Genomic DNA, 18,241 nt, shown 5'->3' with positions numbered 1-18,241 from the left:
ACTCCGTACTCCCAAGGCAGAAGGCCCGGGTACGATCCCTGGTCAAGGAACTAGATCCCACATGCACGCCGCAACTAAGGAGCCAGCGAGCTGCAACTAAGGAGCCCACCTGCTGCAACTAAGACTCAGCACAACCAAATAAATAAATTTTTTTAACATAAAATATAATAAAATAAATGGTTCAGGGGAAAATACATGTATCCTGTGTGTATATGTAAAAGAGAGAAAGAGAAAATGATAGGAAAAATACAGCTAAATGCTGACAATTGGGGAATCTGGAAAAAGGGATTACAGGCATTCTGTATGGTATTATGGCAACTTTTCTGAGACTGAAATTTCAAAATGAATAGAAAAAAAAAGACATTCTTTGTAACTATATAAATTCTAAGGCATAGTAAATGAAAAACAAAAAAAACCACTAAGTGCAGAAAAATGTATGTTATGCTATGTAAATAAAGTATGGTGAGAGTATGAACACGAATACGTATGTCATGAGACTATATTCTGATATAGGTAGAATGCCTCTGAAAACATGCCAGAATCTTATCTACACTGGTTTCTTCCACAGATGAAAGGTAAGTGGCTAGAGAAGGATGAGAAAGAAGTTTTTTTACTCTGAAAATTTGAATTCTGTACTATGTGAAATGAAGTAACTTAAAAAGACAAGCCAGAATGCGTCAGTGGTTGCCAAATACAGGTGCCAGGCTGGCTACCTTAGAAGAACCTGGGGAACATTTAAAACTACATTAGCAGGCATCAATTCCAGAAATTCTATTTCAGTGGGTCCAGGATAGGGCTCAGATAGCGGTAAAATTTCCCTAGTTAATAATAAAACATAGCATGGTTTGGGAACTGCTGCTTTAATCAAATCACCCAGACTTGATGCTCTCTAAATCCCAAATTCTAAGTAAATTAGGAAATCAGAAACAAATACTTTTTGTCTAATGAGAAAATAAGATAATAATATCTAGGGAAAGAATACTCCACAAGTGAAATTGGAAATTCTGAAACCAGGATTTACACTGAATTCCAAATAGAAGCCAAGTCTCACTAGTTACTCTACCTTTCTGCTCCCTTATTAAGGACCAAAAATATTGTGGAGGCTAAGGCAACCTGAATATCACTTGGTATAGAAAACACATTCAAATACTCTGCATTCTTCAAAAGGAACATTCTATGTAAATCTATTACAAGAGTATATAGTTATTTACTTTCCATTAAAAAAAGTCAGTGTGGGCTTCCCTGGCGGCACAGTGGTTGGGAGTCCGCCTGCCGATGCAGTGGACGTGGGTTCATGCCCCGGTCCGGGAAGATCCCACATGCCGCGGAGCGGCTGGGCCCGTGAGCCATGGCCACTGAGCCTGCGCGTCCGGAGCCTGTGTTCCGCAACGGGAGAGGCCACAACAGTGAGAGGCCCGCGTATAGCAAAAAAAAAAAAAAAAAAAGTCAGTGGACACAACAAGTAAACACAATATCTGTAACATTCTAGATTTCAAGTGGTATGTTCACCAGGGTTCATTTTATTATTGTGTTTTATATCTTAATGTATATTACCTATATTCTCTTATATGCATCAGATGTTACATGATAAGAAGGTAATTGTAAAAAATTAGAGCAACAAAACAACAGTTCAGATATCTGGTCCTTACATTTAAAAAACAGAAGTAAATACAAGAAAACTAAGCATTACCATGCCAGCAGTACATATTTATTATTATTCATGAATGGTCAAAAGACTTACAAGGCCCATTACTATTAGTATAACCACACATAAGAAATACCACTTAGTGACATGGAGTGAAAAGGACAGTTTCATATATATTAAAAAAATACATAAACATACACACATTCTCTCTCTCAAAGGCTCACCATTCACTGCTACAAAAGCAGGAGGCATCAAGCGGCAGGAGTTCTGATATACATAACAAGTTGAAACATCTCAAGCATAAAAACTACACTTAAGTTGCAAAAATAAAGTTTCTTTCTTCAAACATTTTGATCTGAGCTCAAGCAAAGCAAATAATGAACACCAATGATTTTTATACTATTTAACATACTTTAAAACATAAAAGGATCAACAGATACAAAAGTCCTGAAAATGTAGGGGTTATTTATAGGAATGAACAATGCATTTCATCCAAAAAAAAGTCTACAGCAGATGTGTTTCATCCTGGCTCTCAAATATTTGAGAATCATAATTTACTATATTCAAACAGCAAGTTAAGCCAGAACAAAATGATAAACAGAAAACTCATTACTCCAAACAAGGCATTACTGCCCTTGGTTTCCTTAGACAGTTTCACTAGTGCAAGAGCATCATTTACCTGAAAGATCATGAGTCACAATTAAAGAGCACTCATACAAAACTATTTCCTTTTTTCTTTAAAAAGTGCCACATACTTGACTTCTCCTTTAAAAAAAACAACAACACACATACACTAATGAAAGACCGTTTGTCTCCATCTCTTGTCAATGAGGAAAGGCCAGAGTGATTCTTTGATTCCAATTCGAAATGGTGTTCGCTGGCCAATGCCTAAGGTCTCCAATTTGGAGCAATCAAGCTGAGCGTTTCTTGGACGTTGTGCTCCTAAGACAGGACTGTCAGTTATCTTTAAAACAAAAACAAAAAAATCAAAAATAAGAAGCCTCAGGCTGAAGTTCTACATTCGCTACTTCCCTTTGCCCTCTTGCCCTCGGTGCAAGAAATCAGATTTGATCCCTGGAAAAATAAATAAAATGTCCACCACAATCAAGACAATACTTTTTCTATAAACTTCACCAATACTCATGGGCTTCTTTATACATGGTAATTTAGAGAAAATTAACAATAGAAACTGCCAAAATACAAGCAAAGTTCACTTTGATTAGTACCAGAAAATAAAGTTATCCAAAACTTCCAAACAACAAGAAAAATGTTATCCATAGTACACACTGTAGTGATAGACCTGGACTTCCAAACAGTAAGGTTAGCTTGGTTTTTTTTTCTTGCCCACGCCTCAAGGCTTGCAGGATCTTAGTTCCCCTACCAGGGATTGAACCTGTGCCCCCTGCAGTGGAAGCGCCAAGTCCTAACCACTGGACTGCCAGGGAATTCCCAGCAAGAAGGTTTTAAATGCCATGTACTTACCGGTCTTAAGTGGCTGCTGGGGAGGTTGAAGGTGTCTGCAATTGCACACGCCATTTCATACTTAGTCATCTGTTCATTGCCAGACCAGTGAAAGGTTCCCTTAATTGACGGATCCTGACAAGGACACAAAAAATTCAAAACGGTTTCAAACTTTTTGAGTTGAGTGGAATGGCAAGTTTGACAAGAAAACTAACTTAAACAGGTTCAGGAAATAAAATGCATCGCTCCTTTCTGGAATGCTATACACAAGATATCTAAAATCAAATTCCTATAAATATCCCCAGCTAAACCAGAAAAGCAATTTCTAGAATTTAGCCTTAAGAATTTTTTTAAATAAAAGTGTAAATAGTTCCAATTTTATTTAGTGGGAATCCTAAAATGATTACAGATTTTTATGAAACACAGGCCAATTTAACAAGTATTTCCAACTATCCTAAGAAGCTAAAACCAAAACGTAACAGAACCATTTTTCAAGATGAGCTAATTGGTCATAACATCCTTAAAAACTGTCATGGTACATATATTTTTTAAAAAACATATAAATTTTGATGTATTAAAAAAAGTCATGCTACTATTAATATTCTAAAATAAATCAGTCTCTAATCTTTCTTTCTGTGGATATTCTATTTTTTCAAATGCTTAAAATGAACTACTATTCAAATATCCAAAAACAATTACAAATTATTCTTACACTGGCTGAAATGATAAATCCCTATGTAGCTTCTTCTCTGCCACTACCTAAATCTTAAATAGACATTATTTAAGACAATCTTCTTAAAAGACATGAGGAGATTATTTTGTTACCCGAAGAAAAATACAAGTTTTCAGTTATCTTGCAATAAGAGAATGACAGATGGGGTCTACAGTATTTGAGAAACAAAATCAAACGTAACAGCAGAATACTTTTATTATTCATAAATACAGCCTACTATCTGAACTACTTTTGTTTGGTGTCCTTGTTAAGTTTTTAAAAAGCACTTAGAGGGCTTCCCTGGTGGCGCAGTGGTTAGGAATCCACCTGCCAATGCAGGGGACACGGGTTCGAGCCCTGGCCCGGGAAGATCCCACATGCTGTAGATCAACTAAGCCCATGAGCCACAACTACCGAGCCTGCGCTCTAGAGCCTGCGAGCCACAACTACTGAAGCCCGCGTGCCTAGAGCCCATGCTCTGCAACAAGAGAAGCCACTGCAATGAGAAGCCTGCGCACCGCAACAAAGAGTAGCCCCCGCTCACCGCAACTAGAGAAAGCCCGCACGCAGCAACGAAGACAAAACACGGCCAAAAATAAAAATAAATTAATAATAATAATTTAAAAAAGCACTTAGATTCTCACCAGCATCCTCTTCTCTGCTAACTGACGACACACAGTGGCCACATCTTTGACGTGTGTGGGGAACCGCTGCTGCCAGTGGTCCATGTTTGCAGACTTGTTGCTGAACTGTACTTTATCAAACATAACAGTCACAGCGCTTTCCTCAAGCTTTTCAACTTCTCCATACAGAACAGGAATTCTCAAAACAGCAGCTCCTAGAGAGTAATAAAAGCAGGTAATACTTCAAAGCTGACTGGTTCTTAAGTCTTGCTATAAGATCAAAGTGTGCAGATTTAAACGACATCATCGCAGAAAACTTGCAATATACCAAAATGACACAGCTCACCTATTTAACAAATGTGATCCTGAATACTTTTAAGTGTCTCTGTCATGTGGGTTATTTTTTATAATTATATTAATTAAATAATTTCTTCATTATTGTGGCCATTAAAAATAAAACTGATCATGACAACTAAATGCAACAAGTGATCCTTGATTGTACCTAAAAAATAAATGCGATAAAGGACATTACTGGGACAAAATTCCTACACAGACTGTATTGTATTAATGTTAAATTTTCTAAGTGTGATAACTGCATCGTAATTATGTGAAGAACATCCTTGTTGAAGATACACAGTGAAGTATTTCAGAGTGAAATTCAACTAATTCTCTATGAGTTCAGGAAGAAAAGAGTGTACATATAAAACACGTGGCAAAACATTAACAACTGGTGAATCTATATAAAGGGTATATGAGTGTTCACCACATAGTCCTTGAAAACACTGACTAAGGAATTATGAAGTATTTCGATTTTATGTTGGTCAATACTGAGGGGTTACAACAGATTAAATAATTAACGCTTTAACTGAAATTTTAAAAAAACTATTAAAACTAAATTAACTTATTGTGCACCTGCAGACGACCTTTGAACAACACAGGTTTGAACTGTGGCATCCATTTATATGTGGATTTTTTTCATGTAGCACATCATGTACAAGACTTGAAGTGGACAGCCTATCCTTACATAGGCATAAGGTGAGTGACCTTTAATATAAAATTAATAACGTGTTCGTTTTCTTACTGTTTTATAACTTTGTTTTCCAAGAGTTACATTACCATACAGCATGCCTCTCTTCTCTCTCATAACTGGAGAAACTCTGTTATCAGTCTACCACACAGGTAAGTGGTTTTAGAAAAAAATATACCAGTATTTCTAACACTGTATTATGAATATGACTGTAATACTGTATATGCCATTTAAATTTTACAAAGATTCATTTATTAGTGTATAGGCTAGGCTACCATGAAACAATCATATCGATTACACTAGGCTACCATAAAGCAATCATATTACTGCTTCTTCCTTATCAACGCCTGAATCATACCTGTAAATAATTACAAATTTCTTCTCACACTGTCTTTTCATTTTTGATGTGTAGTGTTAGTAATACGTGTAACATCTATAGTGTTTTGTATCATATAAGACAACAATGAGGTACCCTGGTGGCGCAGTGGTTAAGAATCCGCCTGCCAGTGCAGGGGACACAGGTTGGATTCCTGGTCCAGGAAGATCCCACATGCCATGGAGCAACTAAACCCATGCACCATAACTACTGAGCCTTCACTCCAGAGCCCGCAAGCCACAACTACTGAGCCCATGTGCCACAACTACTGAAGCCCACACGCCTAGAGCCTGTGCTCCGCAACAAGAGAAGCCACTGCAATAAGCCTGCGCACCGCAACGAAAAGTAGCCCCTGCTCACTGCAACTAGAGACAGCCCGCATGCAGCAACGAAGACCCAACACAGCCAAGAAAGAGAGAGAGAGAGACAGAGAGAGAGAGGCAGAGACAGAGAGAGAGAGAGAAAGAAAGGAAAGGTTAAAGACGTGACTGTCCTGGGAATTATATTTAAAAAAATACATATAACACACAAAATATGTGTAAATCGATTGTTTATGTTTTAGTAAGGCTTCAGTCAATAGTAGGCTGTGAGTAAGTCTTCGAGGAGTAAATGGATTTCCCACTATGCAGGGATTGGCAACCCTAATCCCTGCACTGTCCAAGGGTCAGCTATATATTGATAATATATTCAAGGATGATTTCCGAAGGATAATTTATAACACACACAAAAAAAACCCAAATGTGTTAGTATGTATATATACTAGGGGATGCTTCTCAGGGATGTAGTACAGTCTGAGGCAGGAGTTTTAGTGCAGGGGATCATTAAGTCAAATATTATGCAGCTACTGATATGAAAAAGATATTCCAGAGATGGCTCCTTAAGAACTGAAATGCATGTACATGGGGGGAGAAAAACCAGGTTACAAAACAACGTGCACACAGGTTTAAAAATTCAAAAAAATACTTCCATACATAAGCACAGTTGGTGCTTCTCTCTCTGAGGGAGTACTGAGAGAACTCTTTACAATTTTAAATGTTTTTAAAAACTTTTTCAAGGAGGGTATATACTTTTTATAATCAGTACATTTATGTTTGCGTATATATACACAAACACACAGGAAAAAAGAAAAACCATACAAATAACAGAATACCGCAATCCAAGAAAAATGATATTGACCTGTTTTTTGAAAGATTACAAAAATTTGTACTGTATGATTTGTTTTCTTTAACGATATTCCTGTACCCACTGATACTGGAAAAAGTCTGGAAGGATTCATAAATTCTTCAGGATTTCGAGAATTCTTGTTTTTCTTTTTTATTAACTGCATTCCCTAGTTTTTCTCCAATGATTTATGTTCCTTGACTATTTTTTTTAAATTAGAAACATATATATACATCATAAACAAAAAGGAATCCTCAAAAGCAGTCACGTACGGGGCTAAAGAGATGTGTCTTACCTAAATTGTTCTCCAGGACAGCCCTTTCTCCTTCTAATTTTGTTTTGCCATATAGATTTAGGGGACTTGGTATGTCTTCCTCTCTATAAGGTGGGTTTGTTCCATCAAAAACATAATCGGAGCTAATGTAGATTAGAAATGCTCCAACTGCAGCTACAAAAAAAAAAAGAAAGAAAAGAATCTATTAAATTACTACATGATATTACTGTTTACTGGAATTTGTAACAGCTTATTCATCATATATATAACAAATCTTTTATAAACCGTCTAAAAAGTTTAATCTTTACAAACTCAGCGATCACTCAATATCTTATGAAGATTTTATAAAGACATCATTACCTGCTTCCTTTGCTAAGTTCCCAGAAGCATCCACATTAAGTTGAGAAGCAGCATCCGGCTGATTTTCGACAACATCTGGCCTTCTCTCTGCTGCACAATGTACTATGACATGGGGCTGGGAGTTCAGCATTGATGTGTTTTTAACCCAAAAAGGAATAAAACAGAAGAACTGTAGCCTTCCAACAGTAAATTAATTCATAGAAAATGTTTATTAAATCGACATTCCTTCAACTAAAGAATCATTGTAATTTTTAATGTAGTTTTGTCACACTTCCCTTTTTCAACGTTCAAACTTCCTGAAAGCCAAAGAGCAATTTAGCAACCCCCAGGCAAAATCAGACACAACTCTTGTTGACAACCATGCTTTTAAATCAAAAGAAGCTTCATCCCCCTAATCTGGGTGGGAGAAAAGAGCGGATCATTTATGGAATTAACATGATCTAAATACTTAATAAGTCTATGGTAAAGGGAGAGGAATATCAATTGCAAATTAAATTCATAAATTCCAATCTCTTAAACCAGTCATTTAAAGATTAACCATCCATAAAACTTGTATTCCCAGTTGAGCATTTTAAGTATGCCACCTATACGCTAAGCACCCTGCGAGAAGCAAGGATTTCACAATCTAATGCAAAAGACAGATATGTAAAGAGACTGTTTCAATATCATATGACCTATATCAGGACAGAGGAATGCAGAGGGTCCTTTGTAGAGAAGGGGCACCTACTTCCCAGGGGAGCTGAGTAAGAGCTAAGATTTGGGAAGATCAGTGACATGCAGGGCTCGTGTACCCACTCACCCAACTTCCTCCTTCTCAACAATTGCTTGAGGAAGCATGATCTGAGAGCTGTTTTCAAACTTAAATGTGCATAAGCTGGGATGGTTCTTAAAATGTAGATCCCAGGACCCACCACACACTTATTGAATGAAAATCTCTGACAGTGAAACCTAAGAACAAGTTTCCCAAGTGATTCCGATTTTCCTTGGATCATATTTTTAGAAAGAACCTGAACTTCTGACTTGATCAGAGGTGTAACAGAATCTAAATTTTTCTGTAAGTCTTCTGTGACCATCGCCAACAAGTGGTTTAACCACTCTTGCCTTTGTGATCTCTAAAATGCAAATGAGAATATTTTGCAGTGTTGTAAGGTTTACAGATAATATTAAGAAAGGATTTGCATAGAAAATAGTACTTAGAAGAATACTTCACAAACATAAGCATTTTACAAAATGCTTCATTTTCTGCCTTTTGTCAACCTATGTCTCAACCTAATCTTTTATAAGGATGACATATTCTTATCCATGCCAAAAAAAAGTGCAGTATATATTATTGTTGCTTAATATGTTAGAGCTTTAAGTACAGTAACTTCCTTGAGAACAAGAGCATTTTTCAAGTCCTCCAGACAATTATTAATAGTTAACTTATGTGTTAAAATAAACCATACCTGAAAATCATAAATGATGTGATGAACTGCATTAGAATCCAAGAGATTAACCTGCTCAAATTTTGGTCTTGCTCTTCTAAAACCACAGCCAACAGCATGCCAATTATTCTGTTGAAATTCTTTGTAAACAGCTCTGCCAAGAAGCCCAGTGGCACCAGTAATCAGAACCCGCCTGTTGGGGATGTTAACTTCCTCCTAAACGTGAAGCAGGTGGAAAAGGATTGTTTAATTTGAAAATAGTCTCTCAACGAAATCAGCCACCATCTTCATTCACTAAATATTTCAAGTCTTAATTGTATACTTCCTTTCCCATATCTATAAGCCAATTCTTAAGCTAGAACAAAGATTAATCAAAATGCATGGGTAAGTGTGTCCCTTAAGAAAAAGTTTTGCCAGGGAGAAACTAAGCTCGTGCGCCACAACTACTGAGCCTGCACTCTAGAACCCGAGAGCCACAACTACTGAAGCCTGTGCACCTAGAGCCCGTGCTCCGCAACAAGAGAAGCCACTGCAATGAGAAGCCCGCGCACTGCAACGGAGAGCAGCCCCCGCTCACCGCAGCTAGAGAAAGCCCACGTGCAGCAACGATGACCCAATGCAGCCAAAAATAAAAAATAAATTTATTTTAAAAAAGTTTTAATAATCTTACGCAAGAAAAAGAACCTAAGATGATACTGCAAGGAATCACCTAGTCAAATAGATTTAGATTTCCTGTGGTAATAATGGAAAAGCTTATTTTTACGATCAGTGATGTCCAAATTAGTAAAAAAACAGCAATTACGTTCTTCCGTTTATAAAAATGCAGTTAGTTCTAAGCTTACTTACTTTATGGCCTGATTAAATACTGGGGCTATGTTCTGCTGATATGTTTCCAAATTGACATTTCTGATCTTCAGTTTTTAATCTCAAGGTTTTTTTTCAAATCTCATTGACTTTATCATACTGTGATAGGTCTAAATTAGAGAATTCACATTTCACAGGAATTTATGTAGAAGAAAAATAAATTTGGTCCTTATAGCACTAACATTCTTTCTAAGTTTAACCAAACTGGTAAATATATTCCTGCATTAACTCTTCTTTTTTTGGTAAATACTTTCATTTGTATCATTTTTTTAGATTCCACATCATATAACATTCTTTTTTTAAACTTTATTTTTTATACAGCATGTTCTTATTAGTTACCTATTTTATACATGTTAGTGTATATATGTCAATCCCAATCTCCCAATTCATACCACCACCACCATCCATATTCCTGCATTAACTCTTAATTTACCTATTTAGACCAGTTAAAACAAATAAACAAAGATAGAGGACCTGGTCTGTGCTGCTATCGTGAAAGGAAAAATTCCTCACACACTGAAATTAAAAAGGAACTACTGTTTAAGAAACAATTTAAGCTCTATGTTTACATAGAACTTTCCCTTCTTCCCAAGATAGGCAACACCGAATTTCCTCATACTCTTGAATTAAGTCAACATTTACTAACAATTTAAAAAACAATTTTTTTAAATTTAAAAAACAACAAAAAGTTTTATTAAATTTTATCAACTTGAGGCCTTTTAAATTTCAAATGTTGTTATAGTCACCTAATTCTGAGCTGTCAAAAATCTTAAATATGCACACAATAACCTTTTTTGTGCACACAAAAAGACTTTTTTTCCTAGCCCTCAATTCAGCTAACTTAGAAGACTAAACATTTTTTTAAAAAAAGGCCACCCAAATCAAGTATTTCTATCATATGAAAAACCTGAAATGAAAGGGCTGACAGAGACAGTACAAAGGTAGTTCTTAAAGATATTTTTTCCTTAGTTCAACTAATTTCAAGACATTTTAGATGTTAGAGAAAAATTCATCTATGCTCTCTGTTGCAAAACTTGCCTCTAAGCCAAATGATCTATAAAAACAAGGATTTCAGCCAGCAAAATATTTTCTTTGAATTTCTGGCAAGAAAACAACTCTACAAAGATTCTAACTGTAAAGAGGTTAAAACATGTCAAGTCTAGTAGAGATACGATCAGAAAACAATTTACACAGGATAAAGATCCCTGGGAAAATACTATAACAGAGCTATGATCTGGTTTCTTCTAAGTTTCTCACTTCACTCTAAAGAAGGAAAGGAATAGACAAGAGTTCTTAGATCAGTGGTTCACAGGCTTTATTCGCTGAGGACAGGAATCGACTGGAAGGCTTTCAGATCAAGTAGATTTGGAATGAGGCCTCGTAATTTGCCTTTGTAACAAGTTTCCAGGTGCTGATGCTGGTGATTTGGAAACTGAATTTTGAGAACTCCAGGAAAGTCCAAGACCTTCCTAAAGATAGCTCTTAATCAAAGAAGTCAAAAAGCTGCCATCTGCCTTTCCAGCAGCGACAACATCTTTCCCATTTTCCCCCTTAAAAAGGAAAACTAGAAGAAGTAGTTAAAGAACAAGCATCATGCTTGCAGTAACCACAAAATTCTTAAACAGTAAAATAAGATCTCTAGGTACTTCACTGATTGTGTGAAGCACATTTTTTCCTCATTTATCATCTCTGTTAAATGAATGAAATAAAGATGGTTTGGCAGTGTTTTTTGCTTTTTAGTGCATCTTAAAATAAGAGCCCAGATAATCTTATAATTGAGAGCATCTTAGATTTGATGAAACACAGTATTAAGTTACAAGCACAGCAATGCTCTTTAGGGAATATAATACCACTTAACTTTAAAAAAGGATGGGGGTTGCATGGAAAAAATACAACCTTACATCCTTATACCCTGGGATAATATGTAAGGTCCCTGGAAGAAAATATGAAACAGTCCGTGTTACCTAGTGGTCAGATGTCAATGCTCAAGAATTTTCTACGTTAAAAGAGCAGAGATCGGGCTTCCCTGGTGGCGCAGTGGTTGAGAGTCCGCCTGACGATGCAGGGGACACGGGTTCGTGCCCCGGTCCGGGAAGATCCAACATGCCGCGGAGCGGCTGGGCCCGTGAGCCATGGCCACTGAGCCTGCGCTCCGCAACGGGAGAGGCCACAACAGTGAGAGGCCCGCATACCGCAAAAAAAAAAAAAAGAGCAGAGATCTAAAGTACAAGCATTTTCTGAAACAAACGATTCTGCACAATCTTATATTTGAAAACTATCATGTGTTATATAAACCTACATCATACCTTTTGACCACAGGAGGAGTCCTATTAGACAGGCAGGGCAGATATCACTTCCGAAGTGAGGAACCTTGTCTACAGATGTTAAAGGTCTTGCCCAGAGTAAAAGGGAAAAGGTTGGAAACAGAACTTGGGCCCTTTTGCTTCTATCATCCAGCCAAATACATACTGAGTTTTGTCTCAATCCTTTGAACTTATACTCGGTTTCATGATGATTAACCACACTCTGTGGCATTGAGAAGTGACTCCATCTCTATTGATCTAACTCCCACACTCTGTGGCATTGAGAAGTGACTCCATCTCTATTGATCTAACTCCTCACTGGTGAAATGAGGCATTTGGACAAGATGCCTAAGGCTCTTCCAGCTTTACAGTCCTACAATTCCATATTATCCTTACCACAGAGGGATCTGAATAGAGTGAAAGAAGGTTCATTTACTTAAAGTAACTTATCCTCTTTTCATATAGTTCTCTCTAGAGACTCAATGAGCACCTTTTGTCACCAGTATACAAGCCCAACAAGATGTTTTCATTTGGACTGCAAGTTTATTGGTGGTTAGCAAATAAAATACGCATCACTCTGAAATTAAAAGAGGCCAAACAAAACTATCTCTTCTATATTTGACTCTACCTGAAGCTTCTTAAAGCACACTATTTTGATTTTTTTCTTTTTAAAAGAGGAGAAATAGTCCTCTAAAAATTATTTTGGACCATTACTCTGTAAATTACTTTAGTTCTACAAAACACAGGAATGTCCAAACACTTCAAGGAACTCTGAATAGAGGAACAAAAAGCTGTCTAGTTAACCCAAAGAATAATTAAGAGTTGAAGATACTCTGTCTGCCTGAAAAGTCTATTTCGCAATTTTTATTCTTATGGGTCAGGAATATTAAACACCACTTTAAGTTGCCCTGAACATATGTGCCTCTTATCCTATAAACTCTTAGATGTACAGAATTCAGTAACTTCAGGTGACCAGATTTACAGACACCCCCCCCCAAAAAAAAAAAAACTTGAAAAAGTAAACACATATAAATAAATGAAGAGCTGTAGCTCTTACTACACCATCAAATCAAATAATACCAAACTGTACAGGTAATGGAAGATAAATGGCTCTTTCAAAATGGTCTAAACAGTACTCTGGAACAGAGGTTTCTACTTTAGCACACTTGGATTAACTTCTACTAAAGAATGTCCTAGAAAAAGTCAAGAGTGAAACAAAACAAGTGTCTAAAGAGGGATCTTCTTAAATGTTAGTGGTAAATGTAATTATACTTTGCTATTTTTAGAACCTCTTCAATTTGGCAAAGCTTCACACTGATTTATATGATTCTTACAACATTCCTCTTGAGGCAGATCTTTGAGGAGATACTCCTGGACTTTAAAAAACTTTAGATACCTAGGTGACACTTGTCTAACTCCTACTGGCATCCTATTGTACCCCACAGCCAGTATTATTAACAGGAACCACTACAGTCTATTTCTCAGACATAAACTATAAGACACGAGCAAGTTTTAATTCCGGTTTTGAGAGCAGCAAATATGTGCCAAGCTTTTGGTTGTGCAATTTTACTGAAGGAAAATCCATTTTCATTAGTCTACTTAACTCCTACTGTGAAAACTGATTAAGCTGTATATACATACGTGTGTGCATATACACTGACATAAACAAACAATATGTAACATTACAGTACTCAGCATTGTTTGGGGTACACAGGAACAAAAGAGAGGTTTAAATTGCACATTATTCTAACCTTACCCCCCAAATACCAAAATGATTTGAAACACTAAATCTGCTATATTTTGAAGGCGTAAGAATTCTGCATAATCAAAATAGCCATCACCTATGTCCTCTCTTATATCCTTAAGATATATTGGCCTGGGCATTAACAACTTCCTATACCCAGTGCTAGATACACTCTGTGGACTGATGAATGCTGGGGGGCCTGGAATTAAACAGGAGAGAATGGAGGCTCTCCAAACACAGTAGTAGCTTTCGTTTATGCAACCTCCGTAGTGGTTCAAATAGATCTGTAGTTGAATCCCGGCTGCAATCTTACTGAATGAACTTGGGCCAAGGACTCGCCCTCTAAGCCTCAATTTTCTTATCTGTAAAATGGAACAAAACGAGTATGTCATAAATATGAGAACTAAAGTAAATAATGCATGTAAAGTGCATAACACAGTGATGAGTTCAGTAACTTTTCAACTCCAATCCTGTTATTATTTCTGAAAAGCCACCTGGCCCCTTCTTTCTTAGAGATACGAACTGTTAAGGCCAAAAGATACGAACAAAGGATGAAAAAGAAATTTAGAAATAATCAAAACTGAAACAGCTCTGAAAACCCCTCTCCGTTCCCGAGAAGGGAGACAGGAGAGTCGAAACTGAAACCCGACCTCTTTTCCCGTCACAGCGGCTAAAAAAGAAAACACAGAAGGGTGTGCACCGAAGTAAACAAACTCGGCGGCGCCGCCCTCGGCCTCCGACTCCGGCAGGAGGCGTCTGGAAAACCACTCGAGCGCCCGCTGCAAGACTCGTCCCCCTCCGCGCACTCAGTTCCTACGAGACGCACCTCCCCTCCCCGCCCCAAGACCCGGGCCGACTCCCTCACCTCCACCAAACGGCAGTTCCCGGGAACAAAGTGAATAGAGAGCTCCTTCTCCCGCCCCACCATGCCCGCCGTCTTGGCGCCGCCGCCGCAGCGACCGCCACTTCCCCCAGCCCAAGATCGCCGCGGTCCGCAGCTCTAAAGCCCTCGGCCCGCCTCCCCTAGGTCCGAGCCAGCCCCCGCTCACCGCTTCCGGCTTCCGCCGCCAAGAGCGCGCCCCTTGATTGGCCACGCTCCGCCGACGCCCCAGAAAGGGGACTGGCGCGCTCGGGACGCTCCCAGCCCACGCGCCAACTCTTAAAGGGAAACAAAGGCCCTGGTCTTAAGCAAGGAATGCGAGTTTTGTTTTGGGGCCGGGGGGGGGGGTCGGGGTGGGGGTGGGGGTGGGGGTGGGGGGAAGGAGGAGTTGTTTATTTTGTGTGTTTTTCCTTCTCGACTAGGTAAGGATTGAATTGGATCGCCTAGACTTGAGCAGTGCATAAGAATCTACTGCATAAGAATCTACTGGGCACGTAATACATAAAGTGGGATAAAATAGTTTAAAGTCATGGTGGGAGGGGGGAGGCGGGGGGGGAGGGGGAGGGGAGGAAGCACAATGGACCTGTGTCTCTAGAGCATTAAGAGTGTTTGAGAGATTTAGAAAGACACTGGAATAAAAATGAAACTGTTGGTATCTGAGTCATTAACACCCCAAGAACCCATTTGTCTTTCCGGGATGCTAAAAAGTAGTACGTGTGAAATTCCAAAGATCTCAAACTAATTTTGACTAGTTAAAAATAAAAAGATGTGGGAGGCTGGGGGATGAATTATTTGGGTACCTCTTCCAAACGCAGATTCTCGGACTTTACCAGTATTTGCAGAATGAGCTGTGGTAGTAGAGCCTGGGACTTCTGGTAGATTTAACGGGAGTCCAGATCAGCCCTTGAGAAGCACCGCCTTACAGGCTGCAGCGTCGGGCTACACGAGCCGAACCTCCGCTACCAAGGAAAATTAAAGGAACCAGGGGAATATAGTAATACTGAACCTTCTACCACCTGGATCGCGCTTTTTTAAAGTGGCAAAGACAGCTCTAAGCGTTGAGGCTGACCTAGCACTTAATTGCAACTGATTTCTCTTCCAGTTCAAACCCGAAAAGCCCCCCGCCAGCCGAGATGCTTATGAAATTTACTCGGCGGGTGGGGGGGAACCAGAGCATGGACCGCATAGGTTTGGCCAACTTTCCACCGAACAGTCTTGAGCGTTCTTGTCCAGGTATACAGGATACCAAGACCTTAAAAGTCGCCCGCAAACGTGATTACTGTTTGGATCTTTCTAAAACGACATTATTTTCATAAACCTTTTTTTGGTTTAATCTTAGAGCTCAACGCTAAGCAGCCTTTAAAATCTTTTTTCCCCATCTGAGTCCCGTGACTTTCCTTCCTACCCAACCCCCAACAAGAACTCATTTCCTTATTTGCATAAGCATAAAGTTTCTTTAGAACAGTAACAGAAGACAGCCTGAGGCCCCCCACTTTTCAATTTTTGTTTTAATCCAGGCTGTTAATCAATTTAGCATTACTTAGAGTCCTTGAGAGGAATGCCCCAAACACTAAACCATGCATAATCTGCAAACAACAAAGAAAATGTGTGGGTGGGTTTTGGGGGAGCGGTTTCAAGATCCTCTTGATCCTCCTCTCTTTAAGGAGCGGGAATTTTTGTGAAGTTTCTAGTTGCAACGTGTGATGCAGTCTGATCTTTCCAGGAAAAAAACAAAAATGTGTTCAACGCGTACACGGTTTAAGGTCATGCATATGCAATTAGCATTTTGAGTCTCAGAGCAGCTTTATCTAGAGTGAGGAACAAATAGACTTTACTTGCCTGCGTTTGAGGATCTGGTTTCATGTTTGCCAGATAAAACGTGGGTATGGTTCCAGGGGCACATGTTCGTGTATGGGTTTTAATCATTCTTTTTAAAAATGGAAGTTTCTTTGTGAATAAAAACGCCACTGTTATACAGACAATATCCAAGTTCCTGTGGTGGCTAAGTCTATAAATTTAACGACAGCAATCTGGAGATAAAAGTTAGGTTAGCAGATTCATTTCATGCCAAGACAAAGAAAGGATGGAGCACACAACTATAGATAAAAATCGTTATTATATAGAACCTTCACCTACATCACTGCATTTAATCTGGTAAATGAAACTGCTGTTCTGTTTTGGATTTTATTTTTGTCAATTGAGACTTAGCTGAGCTCTCCATACAGCGTCAATAATTAAAGTTGCTTTATTATTCCAAGTCCCAAAGTTACACGTTTTAAAGAAATGAATGACACTTATTTGTTTTTTTACACACCCTTTCGGCTTTTACCAGACCTTCATTGGGATTCTTTTAAAGAAACTCTTAACTCCAGAATGCTTCTTTTCTTGAATAGCTAACTCTTACCTGTTCCATGTTCTCCGGCATTTCAGGCATGATTCCAAAATTATCTCAGGAAAAAGATTTAAGATGGGTCTCTGCCTCTGCCTCCTCGGGCTGGGTCTTTGTTCTGCCTGCAGAGAGCGCAGGCACGCGAAAACGTGAGCCACAGCTTCACTCGACCTTTGAAATTAGCATTTTGAGTCCAATCCCAGAATCTCGTGCAGTTTTCCACACTGCAGTAAACTGGCAGCTGATTCCCCGTGGCAATCTTGAAAATACCCAATGAGAAGTTTCATGTTTTATTGCCAACCAAATGAAGGTCCATTATCAAAACCATTAGGAAAAACAACTTTTTTTTTTTTTAAGAAATAAAGATGTAACAACAAAAACTTCCTGTGAAACCTTTTTGCAGTTTTCTCTTGCAAAAGAAAAGCAAGAGCCAGCAGTTGGAAAGCACACAGACTATGCAACTGATTTCTGTTCTGAAATATTTTATTGAGTTATGCCTTGTTACAACAGAATCTGTTTGGTAAAGTTCGCCAGTGCTTTCCCAACCAGTGCTTTATAATTAACTATTTCAAAGGACGGTAAAAGGCACTGGTGGTAACAATATGTGGAAATTAAAACTCAACAGGTTATTTCCATGAACAGTGTCCTGCCCTCTGTTTGAGGAAATGGTAGGTGGAGTAGCCTTAAGTTTGGCCGAGCTTTAAGGACTACTAGATCAGTGATTCCCAGACCTGCCAACAATGGAGAACCCATGAAACACGATCAAGTGGAGCCCAGCAATCCTATTTTTAACAATTTCAAGGGTGATGAATATGCTCAGTTAAATTTTGAACCACTCTTCTGGATTAAGGCTCTGTACCAATTTAAGAACAACCAACAAAAAATTGCCATTCAGATGGAGCTTTAAAAAAAGTCACTTAACCCTTTATATTCTACTCAGAGTACACAGCATGTGGTAAACTGTATGAGGCATGTAGAGGGTCTGTAAGTGATGAAGA

General features: G+C 38.5%; 1 protein-coding gene across 7 annotated transcripts; it reads right to left on the bottom strand.

Annotated features, from left to right (window-relative positions):
• Positions 1-1,686: 1,686 nt before the first annotated feature.
• MAT2B (methionine adenosyltransferase 2 non-catalytic beta subunit) lies at positions 1,687-17,303 on the bottom strand. 7 transcript variants are annotated; one of them, XM_089909640.1, is made up of 7 exons: positions 17,259-17,303; positions 9,085-9,279; positions 7,640-7,808; positions 7,301-7,453; positions 4,463-4,656; positions 3,128-3,241; positions 1,687-2,609 (listed from the first exon to the last, which is right to left on the bottom strand). In XM_089909640.1, the coding sequence occupies exons 1-7, from the start codon at positions 17,286-17,288 to the stop codon at positions 2,439-2,441; spliced, it is 1,026 nt and encodes a 341-aa protein (XP_089765766.1). In that variant the 5' UTR covers positions 17,289-17,303; the 3' UTR covers positions 1,687-2,438. The 7 variants fall into 7 exon arrangements, with proteins under 7 accessions (XP_089765766.1, XP_022450865.1, XP_089765768.1 ...); XM_022595157.2 differs by having other exon boundaries at positions 7,640-7,754; XM_089909642.1 differs by lacking the exon at positions 17,259-17,303 and adding an exon at positions 16,694-16,717 and having other exon boundaries at positions 7,640-7,815.
• Between the last annotated feature and the right edge of the window lie 938 nt (positions 17,304-18,241).

Source organism: Delphinapterus leucas, chromosome 3, assembly GCF_059928025.1.
Source record: "Delphinapterus leucas isolate spDelLeu-1000000601 "Yukka" chromosome 3, BTC_Dleu_Yukka2, whole genome shotgun sequence".
Lineage (NCBI taxonomy): Eukaryota > Metazoa > Chordata > Mammalia > Artiodactyla > Monodontidae > Delphinapterus > Delphinapterus leucas.
This window is presented reverse-complemented; position numbering and strand designations above follow the sequence as displayed.

Coding starts and splice junctions, on each gene's coding strand:
- MAT2B (XM_089909639.1), bottom strand. CDS start 14,902: ATGGTGGGGCGGGAGAAGGAGCTCTCTATTCACTTTGTTCCCGGGAAC. Junction 3,242..4,462: donor TAGCAGAGAAGAGGATGCTG/GTGAGAATCTAA, acceptor TGTCCTTGTCAG/GATCCGTCAATTAAGGGAAC. Junction 2,610..3,127: donor CCAGCAGCCACTTAAGACCG/GTAAGTACATGG, acceptor TTTGTTTTAAAG/ATAACTGACAGTCCTGTCTT.